Below are 20,401 nucleotides of genomic sequence, written 5' to 3'. Positions count from 1 at the left end.
TTGTGATTCTCCTCTAGAGACTGATTGACATGTTTTTATTGGATATTAAATAAATAAGTAAAAAAAAAAAAAAAAAAGAATTACATAGTAGTCAAGGCAGCATCGAGACTAACCATGCTAGGACCACGGCTTAGTCGTTGTTGTAAAGAAGATGCAGGTTGTTGATGCTGTGAAGAATTAGAGGATATAAGTTGATGAGTAGAAGGCTTCTTTCCCAAAGTATGTGGTGTATCATCAGACGATGTCATGATTTGTTGTTGTTGCTGTTGATGACTATAATCTAACAATTCAGCTTGTGATAAACGAAAATGGTTTTGTGAACAATTATTAAGAGACCAAAAGGATTGTTTTGAACGTAAAGAAACAGGTCTTGAAACGGGGGATGGATTGCTTGATAGGTTATGTATCACTAAGAATCGTTCAAAGAAGTCTGCAATCAAGGGTTCTTTAATCGTAGATAGTTTGTATTCTTCAAAAGACTAGTATGAAATCAATAATTTGAGAATCTCCTTGAATTACTTACCAGCTTTCCATCGCAGTCAACATCAAAGTCTTCAAACATACAGTTAATTGAAGTCTGAAGTTCTTCTGATTCTTTATCGTCTTCAGATAGCATTCTTGACTGATTCTATATAAGTACATCTCATCTTTGGGTTTGTTGTACTTACTAGTTCAAAAATAACATTCTCAATCTCATCTTTTGATATATAACCATCTCTATCGATATCATATAGCTTAAAGGACACTAACAAACTAAACTGAGCATCATGATAGACATACACTGTTTTGCTTACATTGAAGCTTCTCTTCATTTGTACCCTTCATAAACACGCTCAAGCCGTCTACAAATTTGCTGTTTGATAGATGAGTAAGATGTACATACACACAAACATGATGATGAGTACCTAAAGTCAATCGACTGTTCTTCTGTTCCTCCGAAAGCACAGTACAATCTCTTTAAAAAAGCGTCATCCGTTAAGGATATTGTTGGTACATAGTTCTTTACAGACTATAGACATCATAAATAATAGTTTGTTTTGTTTTGTTCTTACATCTTTAAACACCTCTTCAGTAATATGATTATGATCTTTCTCTTTCACGTTCTGTCGGAGATCTTCAATTTCTTTTGTAGTGACTAATAAGCACTGAATAAACAGGCTATCAAGGCATAGACTTACAATGTGTTCTTTTAGACAGAATGTCACTTTCTTTACTCTTTGCTTGTCCCATAGTACACAAAAGAGAGAGAATGGAAAATGGAAAATGAAATAAATAAAATGAATTGCTTGCATCATGATTAAGTTCATTCTCAGATGTGTGTGTGTGTGTGTGTGTGTGTGTGTGGCATGACATAGTTTAAAACCCAAACATGGGTATAAATATATTCCTTTATCTCTCTCTCTCTCTCTCTTCAGCTGCATAAAGAGAATATAAAGCTTATATTGACAGTAACAAAAATGACCTATCTATGAACAAGTTGTCTTCATAAAACAAGGTTTAATGTTCAGTTAGTAACTATAGTCAATGAGAGTCTATATGCAACATAACTATGGAAGTATCCATTCATGTTATATATATATATATATATATACATATATATTCTATACTATATAAACAAAACAGTATACGCTTTGCAAAGAAATATGTAAGTGGAATCAGCATGTCTTCCTTATAGTTTTTTAGATTATGTTTTGACATTTCTCCATAAGAAAACAAGGGCTTAGAATAGTGACTATATTTTATCAGGTAAACATGCATCCTTTTTTTTTCATATTACGTTTAATTTAAGAACTCGCCATGTGATTTTCAAGGCTGTTCTGATCGCCGTTGAATTCTGCAAGCTCATCCGCCTATACTAACATACGTTTTCATGATGATGTTACCAAGCATATACATCGTTCTATTAAACTATAGAGGAAATGACACTCTTTTTTTTCTATGGTATACATTTCTTTTTCTCAATTGGCCATTGACAGTTTAGTAGACTATACAATTTTCTACTTTTATTACTATAGTCAGGGAAGTATTAAATCATTTGTGAAACATTCGGCCTGAAAGATAATCCGAAATTGCAAGCATTTTTCTTACTCAGAAGTCTATTATTTAAGTACGCCATTCCTTCTTTTTTTTTCTTTTTGTTTGTTTGTAAACAGAATGGCTGAAAACGGCAAAACTAAAGTTAACAACAATGGCGTGCCTTTATTCAAACAGGCATTAAGCAAGAGAGACAAAGAATTAGACAATGAAATTGTATACGAATTCGGTGGACCTTTGGGTGCTCTTGGTATGATGGTTGGCTTCCCTTGTCTCATGTACTACTTTTGGATTTGTCTTGAGTATCATCAAGGTAAATTAATTACTCCCAAGTCTTATACAAAAGATGGTATTGTGCAATTCTTGTCTGAAGAAATTATTGCTAAAATCATGACTGGCGCTTTCCCTACTTTATTTGCTATCAAGACTTACATGGGTTACATTATGATCTCACTTACTTTGGCTTACATCATGCCCGGTCCTGTTGTTGAGGGTCTTCCAATTCCTTCTTTGAATGGTGCTAGAGTAAGTTTTATTTATTTAGCGGGCATTTGTGTTTAAAAAAAATTTTTTTTTCTCTACATATAGCTCAAGTACCTTTGTAATGGTCTATCTCAATGGTATTTGACACTTGTTCTTGCTGTTATTGTTCATGTCACTGGTATCTTCCGTTTGACCAGTATTATCGACAATTTCGGTAGTATTATGACTGTTGCTATGATCTGGGGTTTCACTATGTCCACCACTGTCTTTGTTACATCTATTTTATCCGGCACTCAACACCGTATGTCAGGTAATCTCATTTATGATTATTTTATGGGTGCTCCTTTGAACCCTCGTATTGGTCATGTTGACTTGAAGATGTGGGCTGAATGTCGTGTTCCTTGGGTTATTTTGTTCTTCACTTCTGTTTCTTGTGCTTTAAAGCAATATGAAACTCGTGGTTACATCACTGCTCCCGTTGCTTTTATGGTACTTGCTCACTTTTTATACTGTAATGCCTGCCACAAGGGTGAAGAATGTATCCCTACTTCTTGGGACATGTTCTTTGAAAAGGATGGTAAGTAAACCAGAAAAAAAGGAGGGATTTGCATTTATTCAAATATTTGTTAGGTTTCATGCTCATTTTCTGGAACATGGCTGGTGTACCTTTTACTTATGGTTATTCCTCCATTTACTTGATGAAGTATGACTTGACTACTGGTCATGCTATTACTCACAGCTTGCCTTACACTGTTACTATCTTTGCTATCTTAATTTTCGCTTATTATGTCTTCGATACTGCTAATTCTCAGAAGAACCGTTTCCGTATGGAACAAAATGGCTCTTACTTTGACCGTAATGCCTTCCCTCAACTCCCATGGGGTAGAATTAAGAACCCTACTTATATCAAGACTGAAAACGGTAATTTGTTATTGACTTCTGGATGGTGGAAGTATGCTCGTAAGCCACACTACACTGCTGATTTATTCCAATCCCTTTCTTGGGGTTTGATTACCGGTTTTGGCTCTTTCTTGCCTTACTTTTACTTCACTTTCTTCCTTTGCGTCTTGACCCATCGTGTCTCAAGAGACATTGAACGTTGTGCCAAGAAGTATGGCAAGGACTGGGAAAAGTACTGTGAAGCAGTTCCTTACATTTTTATCCCTTACGTTTTCTAATTCTTTTTTTTTTTTTACATATCGCAATCCTTGAAAATTATCTAATATACACCAACATATTCTTTTTTTTACATTAATCATAATAAATCCATTCTCATCATCAAGTCTTTCTTAAGGAAAACAACCCTGTAATACAGACATAACATTTATGGATACTTTGAGCGAGTTTTGTAAACGAGTTTAAAGGGAATAGGAGGTTTTTTTTTTTACACAATTAATTTGAAACACTTTGCTGTGTACACAATTAGAGGAATGGACTTGAAATTAGGTAACCTACTTTATTTAATAAGAAACAAACTGGTACTTTAGCCAAATACTGTTTCCAGGAACTAGGACGAGGACCTAAACCAGTTTAAATTGATTTCCCAAAAAGATGGTGTGCGTACGCACAAAGCCCCCACTATAGTATTCACATTATCAAAGAAAAAATGGAATGCCTATCATTTTTGATAGATGATCCACTCAAACGAATGAATGGACGAACACTATATATAGAGCCATTACTCTGTCCGATAGTCGGCCCTAAATGAATAGAGCTGCCATGAATGGACAGGTACCCTTTCAAAAGTGAAGCTTAACTTTAGAAAGACTACTCTAGCCACCAGACTAAAATAGGTCCCCTCTAAAGAGCATTCACAAAAGAAAAAGCGAATGACTATCAATCCCAGTAACCTTCACTACTGCTTTTTACTAGCATCATCACAATAGCGAAAGACAAGAATTGCTGCAATACCCTAATAGCCACAAGAAATGATACCACAAATGAGAATAAGATGCTAAGAAAAGACAGTAACCTTCTAGCGTTGGGGATATTTGGACTTGGACTGCCAGTGCGTATAACTAAGATGGGATACCCTTTCGAACAGGACCATAAGCCAACCCTCTACACGCGTTTGTTTCCCTCAAATCGAATTCGTCAAAGACCCGTTTAGTGAAAGAAAAAGGGCAGTTTATCTTGACAGAGAATACGCTTGCGTTCAGGCGGCAGATGCCCCAGATACATTTGGCACATTATCCTGAAAGGATAGAAAAAAGAAAAAAGTGTCTTTATACTCTGGTGAATTCCCTAACCATTATTCAAACTCAGTTATAGTCAGCCAGCTTTCTAGAATCGTCTTTTAATGGCTTATTGAGGGCTTTAGAGATATAAAGACTATATTGACAAGAACAAAAATATGTCGTCTACTTCTGTTTAGCTCATTGAATTGACACAGCGGTAATAACGCTATTTTAAATAGCAAACTTTTTTCACAAAGTTGCATAATAAAGAATTTTGTTTGCCGCCAAGGCTTACAAAGTAGTAGTACCAGACATATGCGGTTGTACCTGGATATTACTAAATTTGATTGCAACAAAGCCAAAAGTATTAAGACTCATTAACTCTCAGGGATCAGAAGCTAAAAAAAAAAAGCAGATTTATTCTCTAATCAAGTCAATGTAATCTACGCTTTAAGAGATTTTAACAATGAGACGCTATTTGGATACACAAGCTTTGGGTGTCTGATTCCTTTTTTTATATTTCATTGGTACTATCTGTTTATCTACTAATAGATTTACACCTGTTAGAAGACCCATTCTATCTCTTTTTCACTTCCTTTAGTCTATTCCCTATTTTGTGAATATAGAAAAAGCAAGAAGTAAATTCGCATAGCTCGATCTACCAATTTAGACATAGGTCAGACTTTCTTAGTATCGCTTGATGAACAACAAGAAACTTTGCGATAAATCTGATACGAAGTTAATGCAAAAAACTATTTGAATATTTATTCAAGGCTCAGTAAGTTCTCGTAGTGTATGGCTACTTTTTTTTCTGAGTTTTCTTGTTTCTGTTTGAGAACGCTTTAGCGCCTTGCAAACTTCGACAACATACTCAAATATAAATATCTTGTCAACAATCAAGCACCGCCCATCGTTACTACTCTCCACACTCTCAGTAAGATAGCCGACAGTACATCTTCTAGAGCTGAGAATACGGATAACATCGTCGACCCCGAGCAATTTTTGACTCCTGCACTAACCGAGCATTCATCTCATCTTCCTCACCCCTCAGAAAACGCTCAAGAACAAGCACATCTCCGGAACCCATCACAAACAAGATGGCAGCAGACAAAGTCACTATACTTAAAAAACCCTCAGTGGTTCCTTACAACGCCCCTGTAACTCGAAACAGATCCGTCGCACTCTCGGACACTCAAGAACCACAACCTACGAAAGACGACATGTTTCGAATGCAGGAATGACTCCTCCAATACGAAGCCGACAATGCATTACTCAGATCGGAACTTGTATGGTATTTTTTCCCAAGAGAGGGGACTTGACCAACCTCCAGAATTGGCGTCCCATTTCTCTTATCAACACAGATGTTAAGATTTTTACTAGACTAGTTAACGCAAGACTTATGCCACATTTCTCAAAGTGTATCTCTTTTCACCAAATGGGCTTTATGCCTGGGCGTTTTATTACTGAAAACGATCAAATTCTATACAATGTTCAAACCATTGCCACGTACATCAAATCAGGCTCCTAGGTTTACTATTGGACTAAGAGAAAGCCTATGGTCATGTTCATCTTGAATACCTTACACAAATTATACATGCTTTTAACATTTCTTCTACCCTAATTCATAACCTCATCACTCTCCTTTTCAACACACATATACACTTAAACGTCAATGACCACATATCAACAAATACAGTACAACAAAGACGTGGACTTCGACAAGGAGACCCACTTAGCCCTCTATTGTTCAGCATCGCATTCGAATTCTTCCTTCGCTCTATTCAACAAGACAAACAACTCATTAACTTTGATTTCTTAGACGAAACTAACACACATGCCTCGTCAGAGCCAATAAATCTACTCACTACTCAACTACGATCACTTAATCTCAGTCATTCCGATATTCGCCCTTCTCCGCCTTCACCTATCCTTTCACCTACAATTGCTCCTGTCAAAATTTTAGCCTACACATATGATATATTAGTTTTGCTTCGCAACCAGTTTAATTTTATACGTCTGCAAGTCATCGTAAGTAACTATTGTCAGCTTCTAATGCACTGCTCAACTACAGCAAGACTCAAGCCTTTTCCTTGTCTGGCTCGTCTCTACCACATTGGTCACTTTTTCTTCGTAACAACAGCACCACCCCTTAGCATAATTCTGACCTCTCCTCTCCTTTAATTTACTTAGGATGTCCTATTTGCTCTAGCACTCAACAGCGCAATCAATTTGCTACCACACTTATCACCAAAGCTCAACTCTTGTGCAATATTCACTTTCAACGCAATTTATCTGTACGTGGGCGTGCTAATGTCCTTAATAATCTTGTATTTTCCATCCTGTGGCATGTCTTGTGCCTTTTGCACTTCACCAAAGAGCAACTTACCAAACTTCAACAGATCGGAGCATCCTTCATCAACAACCGTCGCTACAACAAGCTTTCTTTCGCCACTCTGGCTCTCCCTTGAGAGAAAGGTGGTCTTGCCGTCTTAGATCCCATTATTCAACAGAACGCCCTTCAATGGCGTTGGCTTCAACCTCTTTTACGGTTCAATACACTCCATTCCCTAACCCAAATTTCTCTCCCAGTACTTCAATTCAGTCTACATTATTTTATTTTATTTTTACATCCATCAATCATCCCACATACCATTGGTCCCTCTTTTTCCCTTCTTGCCGTCTATACCTCCCTAGCTTGGTCAACAACTACTTTGCCAACTTACTTCAAGCCGCTGATGCACTGCCGCATAATTTTGATTCCTGCCAAGTCCCTCTTCAAGTCTGCCTCCATCTTCCTGCACCCGAACTATTCATTCATCGCCCACAACCCTCTAGTCCATCTTCTCTCCCTTTTTTGAACCGCCTGACTCTCTTTTCCACAAAACTTCTGGTTTCTCTCGCCTCATTGGTCATGGTCCTTTCTTTTACAATAATCAATCTCACTCCCTAAAATACCGCACTCGCGATACACTGACTCAACATCGTCGTGTCCCTCTTCGAATATTCAAACATATCCGTAATCAGAAACTTTTACTCAAACCTTTTGTCCTTCCCTCACTTTGAACCTATTACGATCATTCCTCCCCCCCAACACACAAATCACTCTTCATCCTTCCTGCCTACAATCTTTTATCACTACTCTTACATTCTTTCAAATTGCTTCCCCATCACTTGTTTTCAAACCTGCACCTCCAACTATTTCCGGCTATAAAGCATTACTTCCCTTACATATTCCTACCCCTGTTTCACCGTTTGGCATTGTCCCCAACCAGAAAACCTTTTGGTTACTTCACATTACCCATCGCTCTCGTAATATCTGGTTCCGCTTCTTGCACAAAACCATCAATACACGATTTTACCTTCAACAAAAACTGTCTCAACTCATCACCCATCCCCAATGCATTCACTGCCCATACTTCCGACGAAACACCATTGACACACTAGATCACTTCAACTTTCTTTGTCCAACAAAATACAAGATCTGGTGCCACATTCTTTCGACATACGTCGATCCTTAAGACAACTCCTCAATTTACGCACTACCATTAACCGCACCAACAAGCCTGTGTTATTAACCCTCTCCACTCAACAAATATGTGCTAGCACATTGGAAGGTCTATGGTCCAGCCATTGTCGTTCCGTTTTTGATTCAACACCTTTTACCTTTTCTTCCGTACTCCATACAGTCAAACGCCTGTTGACTAAGCAATCCGATAAACAAGAACTAATCATTTTTGATTGAACTTACTTTCCTTCCTAGTAAAACTCATGTACTTTTTCCCTTCCCCCTCCTCTTGCACAACATACCCCCTCAGTCTTATTCATCACTCATTACGACATCTTTAGGACTTTAAATAAAACCGGAACATAGTTCCCCTATAAAAAAAAAAGTTTGGGAGCTTGATCAATTCTTGTTCAGACAAGAAGAGGACTTAAAAAAACTTAATTATTTTGGTAAAACCTTTAATATGTTTGTACTGTGTATTTCCTTCTTCTCCTTTGTTGTCTTTGTGTAATAAAGGCTATACGTGGAATCAACCTGTATAAAGGCTTTATCTATTCATGTCTATTGCTTTATTACTGTCTTTCATCTTCAATATGGGTTGATAAGAGTACATTTCATTTACCACCCTATAACGTTGTTGCCTTTTGGGACAGAAAAAATCATAGAAAGACTCATACACCTCAAGCCTTCGCAATGAGTATGATGGGCTTGTCAAAAAATATCATTTTCAGAAATAATAAAAATATTAACAGTTATGCCGAAATTACAAATATGCCACTTGTGTACTCAAAAAAATATTTTTTGAAAAATAATAAAAACCATTTTTTTAAAATAAACCACTATTCTAAAATAAATCAAAACCATTTTCTGCATAAAATTTAAAAAAAAAAAAAAAAAAAAAAGAAAAAAAAAACTTGTTTTTCAATTTTTCTGCTTTAAAATAAAAAACAAATATACCAAATAGTAATACCCTTTTAAAACTAAAACAGTAAGATCATCATCCGGTAGACTCGTTTATTTATTCAAAGCAGAAAAATTGAAAAACAAGTTTTTTTTTCTTTTTTTTTTTTTTTTTTTTTTTTAAATTTTATGCAGAAAATGGTTTTGATTTATTTTAGAATAGTGGTTTATTTTAAAAAAATGGTTTTTATTATTTTTCAAAAAATATTTTTTTGAGTACACAAGTGGCATATTTGTAATTTCGGCATAAATTTATCGAAGTTTAAAATTTTACATTTTTTTTTTTGTGAATCCATCGTATTTGTGAACATATAGGATTTATATACATGTTACAAGTAAGTAGTAGACTTTATTATCAGTTAAAGATATTAATGGCTAAGTGACCAGAATACAGATATAGTAACTGTAATAGATCTTATGTTCGCTTCATTTATTCATCTTGAAGAGATTGATTCTAATCCAATGATAAATCAAGAGACAACTTAGATCGGTAATAACCGACTTAGTGGCTCTTGTTACTCAGGACTTATCATGATGGATAAACTATTGAGACTCACAAGAAACGAGTTCATAACTCAAAATATCAAGAGGACGAAAAACGATTGACAAAAGGTACTGCAAGTGCTTGAGAGAGTTGTTCTCATGACGCTGTCCCTTATTCATGTGGCGTTCTGCAGTAGGAATCGTAACTGGAGCTTTGTATTCAATCTGAGAAATAGATGGGTAAGATTCTATAACTGCCTTTCGTTCAGTGTCTGCAAGTAAAGGAGAGGTATGTAATGGAGTATCTAATCCCATCAGTTTCGTAGGTGCCGCTGAAGGAGACCAATCGTAACGGGGTCTAATACGCATAGAGTATGGTGGTTGAGTAACAGTGTCATCCGCTGACTACATCAGTGTGGAAGGAGAGCTATTAATTTGCGCTTGCAAAGCAGCAAGTTGTTGTTGCAATAAAAGGATTCATTCTTCTAGTGACGGTATAGTAGAATAACTGTAGGTTGTGTTGATAGCTAGTGATAATCGAGCGAAAAAAAGAAATTAATAGAAAAGAATTTTATTTTGTCTATATATCTCAAAATAAAGCCAAAAAAAGATAATAATATTCTCTATTTGTTCTGACGAGAGCCATTAAACATCGCCATCAGTTTTCTGATTTTGAGCAAAATTTTCACCAGTCGTAGGGCCGAAGGAAAGCAGCCGTTTTTTTTTTTTTTTTTTTTTTTTAATCGACTGTCGCCACTTCACTTTCAAAATATAGTAAATTCTATCTTTTTTCTGGTCCTTTACCAAACCTATAGAAAAATGAAAATCATTCCTAAACTTATTCCTTTTAAGCTGATGCTTCATCAATTTGACATTTTTTCTTTGTTTACAGCATAGCAATTATGCATTTGAATCATGAAACATGTGGATTTATTAGTTCTTGTTGAATGGAAAATGCCTATTCCAAAAGGATTTGGTTTTATCATCTTTCTTCAATGCATGTATGACTTGAGAGTGAAGGGTGTTGATTACTGGCCAAGTAACCTTAGTTGAGCGCTCAAGGGTCAAGGGTCAAGGTGATCCAATGTTTCCTGTTGACATGATGCAAAAGTAAAGAGAGAGGTTTTGAACCCACCTTATACACATCAGAATTGATTCTATCTATGACAGGAGGAAAAGTCACTGAACTGCCGCTGTTATCATAGATAGCAACAGGTACTCCAAGCGTACAGGCTGCAATTTGAGCACACTCAGGAGCCATAAACCACTGTTCTTGAGTAACATTGGTCCTTATATCAATGAAAGTTTTTTTGCTGCCACTATTTTCTTCGGTTCCAAAGCAAATACAATCTTTGCAGCTTTTCATATCGTATGCTCCGCCAAGAAGCTTGGTGCACATGTCATAACTTGACAGCAGTTGACTACGTATAGCAAACTTTACATCAATAATACCTGTAAAAGCATTCGTAGAGATCTCGTTACTTATTTCACTCAATATACAATTTTCTTTATTTTGTTCAGTTATCACTCATAGAAAAATCAATATAGCTTCTAATATTTGCCTTTTTCTTGTCTAACAATGGCATCTTTTTCAGCTCTTTCTTTCTCGAGATTCTCAAACATATTGATGAAGGTTTTAGCTTTAGTTGAAGTGGCGATTCTTTTTCTTTTTTCGGATTGAGAGGCCTTTGTCTCAGCTATGTCTTTTTAATCTTGAGTTATTTTCGTTAAAGTAACGCTTTTTTTTATCTTTCTTTTGCAGTTTTGACATTTTATTTTGTCTTTCCTCTTTTTGTACTTCACCACTTTCCAAAGATATATCGTCCTCGTTCTTTCTAAGTTCATAAATAAACTATAGAAATTCAAGACGGTTAGTATTAAACGCATTGATAATCCTTAAACGTTTTTACTTTTCCATTTGTTACTTTTGATTGTATTTATTCAGTTCTTGTTTTCTTCTGACTCTTTTTTTCTCTTCCAAAGACTATAGCAAAGTTCTTTTGCAGAACGTCCAATTTTGCTTTCTGGTATTTTAGTAGGTTCATCAACTACTTCAACTACATGATCTTTCTAACTGCTGTATTTCTTGAAGTCTTGAATAGCGTTTCCTACAAGACCTTGAAGATAATTGATTTTTTGGTGATCATTTCCGCTTTTACGAAGTTGTATCTCGAGCTTGGCAAGAAGTTCGTGTCGTTTATCTTGCTGAAGGAGTACTTTATTAGATGAAAATCTACCGTTCGTCAACTGTGGAGTAAGACAAAAATCTTTTGCTCCAGAGATACCAGCCTCTTCCAAGTACCAGCGCTCGTTGATGTTGTTGAGTTTGAGAATTTCATTTCCCATTGACAATACAGTGCGTAAATAGGGCAGAAGAAAGTTTGTCTTGGCATAATAGTAACAAGTAACTTCTGTTAGCCCCAACAGGCGCCATGAACAGCAACAAGCGAAGTTCTTGAGACCCTGTTTCTTATATTGTTTAGTTTCTTGTTGTTTTTCATCAGGATATCTTGTTTTTGTTGCTCTTTTTTTTTTTTTTTTTTTTTTTTTGCAAAGATGTACAATATTTGTCTGCTCATTCCATTCTTTAATGCTCAACGGCCGCTCTCAGCTCTTTGCTTACTGAGGCAATTGAAATGAGCTGTCCATTTCTCATTGATTGGTATCGAATTGTCATACAAATAGTAGTATGCTTTGTTGGCACCACAAACAGGTTCATCTTCTTCTGTATCAAACTCAAAGAAATCGGTTACATTGTCTGGATTGTAAGCACTTTCACAGTATCTTGACAGATACTCTTCAAATTCATCTTCATCTTTTGCATGTATCATCTTTTCTACTAAACTCATGCACCTTTTCTTTTGACTGCCTCATTGACAAAACAGCCAGCTTCATTAAGCTTCTTAATGTTTTGCATCATATACCAGCTGCATAATAGCTTCTCTTATTCTGGGAAAACATTTTCCAATGCTTTCATCAATTAAAAACATTTGTCAGTTACAATCAATGGTGCATTTTCGGGCGAATATCCAATGGTTGACTTCAATTTTTTCAAAAACCACTGGTATGTCGTTTCTTCTTCGTTACATACAAAAGCAAAGGTGAAGGGGGAAAGTTCTTAGCTGCTCAGTACCGAGATTGTCTACGCCATAAACATAGATCAAAGACATATCCATATTATTTGTTTTGTAAGTCGCATCAATCATTAAGAGTTGACCTAATTTTTCTGGCGTTGTGTATCATGTTTCTGTGTGTGAAGAAAATGTTGCCCCACATGACAGGCGCACCATCTTCTTCTTGGGATACTTGATACTGAACTCAATATCCAGCATCTTCCATTTGAGCAGTAAGAACTTTTGTGTCATTTATTTTGTTGCTTGTTTTCCCAGTCTCTTTGACTTCATTGCGGCAATTAACAATATCTTGGTAGTCATAGATTAGGACTCCATTGAAAGTAGTGATGTTCTTTCTTGCTTCAGCAATGCTAGAGTTGTTTTGAAGTATTTCAGTCATCACAGAACAGTCAAAAGAAGTCAAAAGGTCTCTTTTTCCTTGAGGGGTGATTCTGTTATAGCCTTCAGTACACTCATGATTATGAGTATATTCATGAACTGAGCGGGGCTTCTTAATAAACTAGCACTCTTCTAATGAGTTACAAGCAACTCGAATCATGAAGGGGCAACCAGTATTGAAGCTCGTTCCTTGTCTCTTTATATCAGGATTATCTCTGATTTTCTTAGATCCATCACTGTACTTACAAATCTTATTTTTTCCATTCTTGAGCCGATCAGAAATATGTTTTGTTTGTCGGCACAGTTATCGAGTCTATCTGTCAGATTTTCGAGATTTTTGAACTTTGTTTTCCAGGTGACAGGCAAAGATACTGCTCCCTCTAGTTGCTAAAGTTCTTCTATAACATCCTCCCTGTCATTAGAGTCCGCATTAAAAACATTTCATCTTTTGCGTAGAACCACAGGAATAGGTGCCAGAAAATCGCCATCACTATTATAATGCAGTTCGTTTAAGCTCATTTTTCTTCAGTTTAATTAGAGTGAAAGAAAAGAAAAAGTATGTATTGAGTTTTTATGTTCAATCTAAGATCAAATTGAATTGCTTTGCATACAATAACTAAAAACATAATGCGAACATTAATATTTAATTGCAAATTAAGCAGATCAGTTATATATGCAGGATCTGAAAAAAGGATTATAATAGTTGCTGCACATTATATGCATTGGTTAATTGCAACATTACAGGCACTAAGGCACGCCATTCTTTAAGGGCATTGTTCAATATTAAGTGAAAATAAAGTAACGTTTTTTTTTTTCCTTCTAAAAAGTCTATTTTGGAAGTAAGGTGGCGACAGTCGATTGAAAAAAAAAAAAAAAAAAAAAAAAAAAAAAAAAAAAAAAAAAAAAAAAAAAAAAAAAAACGACTACTTTTCTTGACCCTGACATCTGAATCCTTAGATGATCATTCTCTTTTGTAGAAGTAATTACACTTATGACTCTTTATTGTCTTAGAAAGAACTACAACTTGAGCTAAGCAAATACTCTGGGAAATAAAGAGTGTACAGTACATCACTCTTTATTAGTTTTGATCTTGTTTATTTTCCACTAACTTATGAAAAAAAGCTCTCACTCTTTAAGCTGATAGGACTACTCTCTGGAGTGGTAACTGGAGAAACAAGCAAGGGATTGTACATGTTGAGCACCCCAAAAGGAGATGATGGTGGTGTTGTTTCATGAATTTGTAAAGTACTAGGCTTTTCTGAGATGCTTGTTGATAAACGATTTGTTTGTTGTTTGGGTATCAAATCAAGTGAATTGTTTGCTATTCTATCCAACATGCTGCACCAGGCAATCATTTCTTCTAAACTAGAAGTACGGAAAGTATAAGTCTTGTCTCGAAGCATACTAGAACCTGGACACTGGATCTCAAAAGTATATGGCTTCCCCTTAAATTGCTCTAAATCGACTGGATTCATGTTGAAAATACCAATGCTAGGTACAATAGTGCTTTTTGGGATATAAATCGATAATTCTGGAGACACTTTATCATTAAGTCTAAATTGATGAAGGAATCCAGCTAAAAAAAAAAAGACGGTCGGTACAACTCTCTTCATCTTTTGTTATACTTACATTCTGTAAGGACAAAGAACCATAGTGTGTACTTGTTAAGAATACCCGAACGACGCTCCATTTCTCCTTTGTAAAGTGTCAAGACAAGAGGATCATTTTTGCAAGAATAGTTAATGTGAAGATAATGCTTGTGTGGATGTTGTTCATCGACAAGTTGCTTCTTGTTCTTGGCGGCGAATGAGTCCCAGCTTTCTTGTACTGCCAAATTGAGTGAGGCTTGCAAACTAGCCACTTTATCCTCAGACAAAAGCGCGCCATACTTTTCAAAGCAAATCTGGATTGCTTGTTCCACACACTTGAGTAATCTTTTTTCAAAACATGATATGGTTTGTTGAACAGGTATCATTAAAGTTCTTAATCTGTTTTCTTCGTCAACTTCCTTTTTTAACTGTCTCAATACATCTAAAGTTAAGAGTTAGGTAACAGTTGACATAAAAATCTTATTTGCTTACAGAGATTAATCAACCAAGGATCGCTTGGTGGCTGAATTCCCTTTTCAATGGCAGAATGTGCTTCAGCACAAGCTCTTGTTAATTGTCCCATGAGACTTGCGGTAGCTCCAGCCCGTTTTAAGAATTCATCCAAGCACAAATCGTTTCTACTTCCTAGTTGTTTGATAGCAGAACTACATTCTTTTTTGTATGAGTCTAAAAGAGGGAAAAACCCTTTGAGGCGCTGACTATAGTGTTGTTCCTGTGAAACCAAATCTTTTGTGAAACGACGAAGGGCAGCATGGATAGAGTTTGGAGATGAAATGTCGTTTCCAAAGTTACCGGAAGTCCGGTTCTCTTTTAGCATGGTAGAAAAGTTGCGTTCTGATTGAGAGCTTTGTTTTGCCAAATCTGACATCCAAGTAGACAACAAGAGGATGAATTTATGCCATGATTCATAACGCTTGATGATAAAATCAGCTCGGTTTCTGTTCATGGTACGTTTGATGGTTTGATAGTTATCGGAAGCATACTTTGATCTTACTGTATTTGTCCTAGTCTGAGTATCCTTTTTGATAGTCGTTCGTACAGCAGGTTGGCTTTTACTCTGGGTTAATTTGATTGGAAGATCTGGTGGTTTGGTTTGGCATCTAGCAGAAAGAGGTGAAGAAAGCTCTGCTGTAACAGACTTCATATCGAGTTGAGGAAGATCCATAGTTTTGGATAAACCATACAATGGTGTAAGCGATTTGGTTTGTTTGCTGTTTTCTGGATCACCAGGTACCGAATCCAATAATTCGACAGGAGGCATTATATAGTCAAAATGTTCCTGAAATCGACTCAATGGTCGACTATGTGTTGTAGGTTGGCTCATGATATAATAAAGTTTTTTTTTGAGAAGAAAAAGAAAAGAAAGAGAACAAAAGGAAAGCCTTTAAACAAAAACAAAAGAGTGCCACAAAACTAATCTATTTAGATATTTTGTCTAAGCATTGATTCCAAGTGTTTAGCTTCTAATTTCATGTCATGCAAAGTTCTAGGCACTCTGTTCACATCCTCAATACCATGCTGAGACCATTCAGAAAACCGTTTTGGTATAATGTGTAAATGTACATGAGGTACCTAAAGCCAAATATCAATTACAAAGAAAAGCATGACGAACATTACAGTTTGACCAGCCTCTTTGCCGTCTTGAATTAGCCAAATAAAACCATTTCTCATATGAGGATACACTTGCTCTAAAACTTTAGAGATGCGACTAGCCGCGTTTGTAAGGTCTGTAATCTACACAACTGTATGTCACATGTCTCTGTACATTTAAGCTATTTTTATACCTCAACCAGAGTCAAATCAGAATATCGAAGCACCACACGCTTTGGCATAACTAAGACATCTATTCAAGGTATTTAGTCAACTGAGTCTCGATCTCGCACGATCTGCTTAGTTACGTCCACTATGAACAAGATCAGCACAGGTTGTAGTTTTTTCCCACTTACTCAGCTATAGGTTTTAAGTTCACTAAGCCCAAAGAATATTGACTTGTATAAAACACTTCAGAAGGGGAAACATTAAACTCGCCAAACTGAATTCCACTCATTGACGCGAATAAAAATATGTGTTTATTTAACAATCCAAAAAAAGAGATTTTGTAATAAAAAAAAATATAATGGGGGATAAAGTTTATGTTCAAGAATGATTATGAGAAATTTAATTTATGCATACAAGTCGTCATCACCACCCTCTTGGCCGAAACCATTTTCTCCACTGACACCATCCATGGCTTGAGCACCTCCAGAAGCTGAGCCTTCAGGGAACTTGAAGGAACCAAAACCACGTTGTTGTTGAAGGTTTTGTGCAAAGACTTCATAACGACGAATATCACCATCACTGACAGAGCGACGAGCGAAACGCATAGCTTCTTCAAAGTGAGCACGAGTGATTTCGGGCACAGATTCACTTTCATCATCATCTTCTTCCATACCAACATCTTCACCAGCTTCTTCCTTGGCCTTGCGTGCTCTTTCCTTGGCAATATCCTTTTCGATATCTTCACGAATAGCAAGTTTAGCAGCACGTTGACAGATTTCAGCAAGATCAGCACCAGAGAAACCTTGAGTGTGCTTGGCCATGACACCCAAATCAACATCGGCGGCAACAGGAGACTTGCGTAATTGTGCTTGCAAGATAGCTTTACGAGAGCTTTCATCAGGAAGAGGAATGTAGATCAATTGATCAAGACGACCAGGACGCAACAAGGCAGGATCGATTTGATCAGGTCTGTTGGTGGCACCAATGACAAAGACATTCTTCTTGGCATTCATACCATCCATTTCTGTCAAGATTTGGTTAAGGACACGGTCACCAGCTCCTCCAGCATCACCAGCAGAGTTACCACGGGCCTTAGCAATAGAATCCAATTCATCAAAGAACATGACACAAGGAGCAGCAGCACGAGCCTTGTCAAACACATCACGAACATTGGCCTCAGATTCACCAAACCACATAGTCAAGAGTTCAGGACCCTTGATAGAGATGAAGTTGGCTTGACATTCGTTGGCAATAGCCTTGGCCAACAAAGTCTTACCGGTACCAGGAGGACCATAGAAGAGAACACCCTTGGAGGGGCTCATACCGAACTTCAAGAACTTTTCAGGATGTTCAACAGGGTATTGAACAGTTTCTTGCAATTCTTGCTTGACGTTTTCGAGACCACCGATATCGCTCCACTTGACAGTAGGAACTTCAACGACAGTTTCACGAAGAGCAGAGGGGTTGGAGACACCAAGGGCATAGCGGAAGTTCTCCATTGTGACAGCCAAAGAGTCTAAGACTTCAGCATCAATTGTCTCTTCTTCCAAGTCAATCAAGTCCATCTTTTCACGGATTTGTTGCATAGCTGCTTCAGAACAAAGAGAAGCAACATCAGCACCAACATAACCGTGAGTTTCAGAGGCAATTTGTTCCAAATCAACATCATCATCCAACTTCATGTTCTTGGTATGGATACGAAGGATTTCCAAACGACCAGTGGGGTCAGGAATACCAATATCGACTTCACGATCAAAACGACCGAAACGACGAAGAGCAGGATCAATAGAGTTGGGTCTGTTGGTAGCAGCAATCACGACCACATTAGAACGGGCCTTCATACCGTCCATCAAGGTAAGCAATTGAGAAACAACACGACGTTCAACTTCACCATTGGTCTAGATAATAGGATGAATAAATGGCTATGTATTCAGTATCGTTTACCTTTTCACGCTTAGGAGCAATAGCATCAATTTCATCAATGAAGATGATAGCAGGAGCATTCTTTTCAGCTTCTTCAAAAGCCTTACGAAGGTTACTTTCTGATTCACCAGCCATCTTGGACATGATTTCAGGACCATTGATCAAGAAGAAGAAGGCACCCGTTTCATTGGCAACAGCTCTGGCAATCAAGGTCTTACCTGTACCAGGAGGACCAAACATAAGGATACCACGAGGAGGTTTGATACCAATAGACTTGAACAATTGAGGGTGACGAAGAGGTAATTCAACCAATTCACGGATTTGAGCCATTTGCTTGCGACAACCACCAATATCGTCATAACCAACTTCATTCAAGCTTTGTTCTTCATCTTCTCGCTTAAGAGGTTCACCTTCACAATGAATCATGGTATCTTGTGCAACCTATAGATTATATCAATGATTAATCTGTTTTCTTTCTTTCTCTCTCTCTCTCTCTCTCTCTTTTTTTTTTCCCTCTTTAAACTTACAATACAATAAGGTGCAGGATCAGTTTCAATCACCTTGAATTCAATTGCTCTCATACCACCACGAACAAGGAAAGTATCACCTTGACGTACAGGTCTGTATGCTTCCAAGAAGTAAGGCTTCAAGAAGGTTTCAAAGTAATCACCAGTCAAGCCTTCCACGGTATCGTCAATAGGTAGAACTTGAATACGTTTACCATATTTAATATCAGGACAAGGATGTAATGTGAGAACGTCACCAAGACGGACACGTAAATTGTTACGGACAACTACAAAAAGGAATGTTGAATGACGTGTCTTTAGTATAGGCTTGCTTACCCTTATTGATTCTAGCCTTGTTGTCTTCCATTTCATCATCAGCCAATACGATAAGGACAGTATCTCTTCTCTTCTTTCCCTTAACAATAACTGTATCACCTCTAAAGAGTTGAAGCCTTTCCATAGTAGCAGTAGAGAGTGTGATAACAGAGTTGTCGTCGTTGGTAGCATCATCCACCATCAACTTATTGGGTGCAGCCTTACGACGCAAGATAGCAGTGGCAGGGTCGTGGCTAGGATCAACTTCTGTATCTTCAATACCAGAGTTGGGTCTATCATTTTGTTAGTCTCCTTCTTTCTTTTTTTTCTTTTTCTCTTTTTATTCACTTACAAAAGCTTATTCTTGTTATCACTTGTCATGTTTGTATAAGTTTGAAAATAGATAAAAAAAAAGAAAAAAGAAAAAAAAACTGAAAAAAATAAAGAATGTAATTTATTATCACACGAACGCGTAAGCTCAATTTCTATCTGCTTCTTTTTCTCTCTTTAATGCGACTTGGAGCGGGCTTTACGTAAATACGCCATAAAAAAGATGACATCAGCGTTAGGGACTGTTATTCTTGCGAAAGACTTACCATTAAACTCAATGGCACTTTTCTAAGCACTTTGATCATCTTAACCTCTTGAGAGCTGCTGTGGCCTGCTGTTATTGTCATAGCTCGAACGTATATACTCATATAATATGCTTCTTATGTTACATGCAGCGTTCACATCTCGGTTCCAATATTAAAACATTAGTCTTGAATGAACACGGTAGAAGAAATGATGACTTATTAGGTCATGTTTTTTGCTACTGAACACTGGGGGCACAGCTTCAACACATAGACAGTACGATCGCACTCTAGCAGAAAGATAACACGATGATTATTGGATTCAATAAAACAATGAGTCCATGTATTTCTTGTCTGGAATTGGTCATATGAGGGTTGGATATTGCTGTTCATTCTACATTGTAATTTGTAGCATAATTTGAGCTACATTAGAGTCATAGTTTTGTGAGGTCTCTCGATGCAAGGTATTAAAGTAAGGTATATTATACAGGTATTCATCGGATCCAGCCGATTTTCTGGAAAGATCAAAATCTGAAAAAAAATTGCTTGCATATAATTGTTAA

General features: G+C 36.8%; 8 protein-coding genes across 8 annotated transcripts; 2 read left to right on the top strand and 6 right to left on the bottom strand.

Moving 5' to 3' along the window:
* Positions 1-41: 41 nt before the first annotated feature.
* B0P05DRAFT_564019 (uncharacterized protein) lies at positions 42-1,407 on the bottom strand. Its single transcript, XM_051580779.1, has 7 exons — positions 1,179-1,407; positions 1,053-1,135; positions 906-1,009; positions 795-853; positions 669-745; positions 524-622; positions 42-479 (listed from the first exon to the last, which is right to left on the bottom strand). The coding sequence occupies exons 1-7, from the start codon at positions 1,351-1,353 to the stop codon at positions 81-83; spliced, it is 996 nt and encodes a 331-aa protein (XP_051429641.1). The 5' UTR covers positions 1,354-1,407; the 3' UTR covers positions 42-80.
* Positions 1,408-2,286: 879 nt separating this feature from the next.
* B0P05DRAFT_480736 (ergosterol biosynthesis ERG4/ERG24) lies at positions 2,287-3,695 on the top strand (the record flags this gene model as incomplete). Its single annotated transcript, XM_051575140.1, has 3 exons — positions 2,287-2,559; positions 2,623-3,094; positions 3,148-3,695. The coding sequence occupies 3 exons, from the start codon at positions 2,287-2,289 to the stop codon at positions 3,693-3,695; spliced, it is 1,293 nt and encodes a 430-aa protein (XP_051429640.1).
* A 4,229-nt stretch (positions 3,696-7,924) lies between these two features.
* Positions 7,925-8,212, top strand: B0P05DRAFT_480802 (uncharacterized protein; the record flags this gene model as incomplete). Its single annotated transcript, XM_051575144.1, has 1 exon — positions 7,925-8,212. A coding segment is annotated over one exon (288 nt), but the record flags the coding sequence as incomplete, so codon positions are not given.
* A 1,490-nt stretch (positions 8,213-9,702) lies between these two features.
* B0P05DRAFT_480775 (uncharacterized protein) lies at positions 9,703-10,047 on the bottom strand (the record flags this gene model as incomplete). The annotated part of the gene is made up of 1 exon (XM_051575143.1): positions 9,703-10,047. A coding segment is annotated over one exon (345 nt), but the record flags the coding sequence as incomplete, so codon positions are not given.
* Positions 10,048-11,712: 1,665 nt separating this feature from the next.
* On the bottom strand, positions 11,713-12,473 carry B0P05DRAFT_592190 (uncharacterized protein; the record flags this gene model as incomplete). The annotated part of the gene is made up of 2 exons (XM_051582969.1): positions 11,713-12,053; positions 12,266-12,473. The coding sequence occupies 2 exons, from the start codon at positions 12,471-12,473 to the stop codon at positions 11,713-11,715; spliced, it is 549 nt and encodes a 182-aa protein (XP_051429637.1).
* Positions 12,474-14,263: 1,790 nt separating this feature from the next.
* On the bottom strand, positions 14,264-16,025 carry B0P05DRAFT_575933 (uncharacterized protein; the record flags this gene model as incomplete). The annotated part of the gene is made up of 3 exons (XM_051581671.1): positions 14,264-14,730; positions 14,784-15,185; positions 15,236-16,025. The coding sequence occupies 3 exons, from the start codon at positions 16,023-16,025 to the stop codon at positions 14,264-14,266; spliced, it is 1,659 nt and encodes a 552-aa protein (XP_051429636.1).
* A 161-nt stretch (positions 16,026-16,186) lies between these two features.
* Positions 16,187-16,811, bottom strand: B0P05DRAFT_480744 (diadenosine tetraphosphate hydrolase; the record flags this gene model as incomplete). The annotated part of the gene is made up of 5 exons (XM_051575141.1): positions 16,187-16,336; positions 16,382-16,498; positions 16,549-16,607; positions 16,663-16,667; positions 16,711-16,811. The coding sequence occupies 5 exons, from the start codon at positions 16,809-16,811 to the stop codon at positions 16,187-16,189; spliced, it is 432 nt and encodes a 143-aa protein (XP_051429635.1).
* B0P05DRAFT_563993 (transitional endoplasmic reticulum ATPase) lies at positions 16,811-19,731 on the bottom strand. Its single transcript, XM_051580778.1, has 5 exons — positions 19,619-19,731; positions 19,288-19,559; positions 18,973-19,238; positions 18,467-18,886; positions 16,811-18,420 (listed from the first exon to the last, which is right to left on the bottom strand). Exons 1-5 carry the CDS (start codon positions 19,645-19,647, stop codon positions 16,927-16,929), a joined length of 2,481 nt encoding a protein of 826 aa, XP_051429634.1. The 5' UTR covers positions 19,648-19,731; the 3' UTR covers positions 16,811-16,926.
* Between the last annotated feature and the right edge of the window lie 670 nt (positions 19,732-20,401).

The sequence above is a fragment of the Gilbertella persicaria genome (assembly GCF_025201335.1).
Source record: "Gilbertella persicaria strain CBS 190.32 chromosome Unknown B0P05scaffold_72, whole genome shotgun sequence".
NCBI lineage: Eukaryota > Fungi > Mucoromycota > Mucoromycetes > Mucorales > Choanephoraceae > Gilbertella > Gilbertella persicaria.
Note: the sequence above shows the minus strand (reverse complement) of the source record. Positions and strands in the feature narration are given on the sequence as shown.

Bases quoted from the DNA above. Each gene is read 5' to 3' on its own strand.
- B0P05DRAFT_564019 (XM_051580779.1), bottom strand. From the start codon at position 1,353: ATGTCATGCCACACACACACACACACACACACACACACATCTGAGAAT. The intron at 1,010-1,052 runs GTAAGAACAAAA...TGATGTCTATAG, and splicing joins CTGAAGAGGTGTTTAAAGAT to TCTGTAAAGAACTATGTACC. The intron at 746-794 runs GTAAGCAAAACA...TTAGTTTGTTAG, and splicing joins AAATGAAGAGAAGCTTCAAT to TGTCCTTTAAGCTATATGAT.
- B0P05DRAFT_563993 (XM_051580778.1), bottom strand. From the start codon at position 19,647: ATGACAAGTGATAACAAGAATAAGCTTTT. The intron at 18,887-18,972 runs GTAAGTTTAAAG...TATAATCTATAG, and splicing joins ATCCTGCACCTTATTGTATT to GTTGCACAAGATACCATGAT. The intron at 18,421-18,466 runs GTAAACGATACT...CCTATTATCTAG, and splicing joins TTGCTCCTAAGCGTGAAAAG to ACCAATGGTGAAGTTGAACG.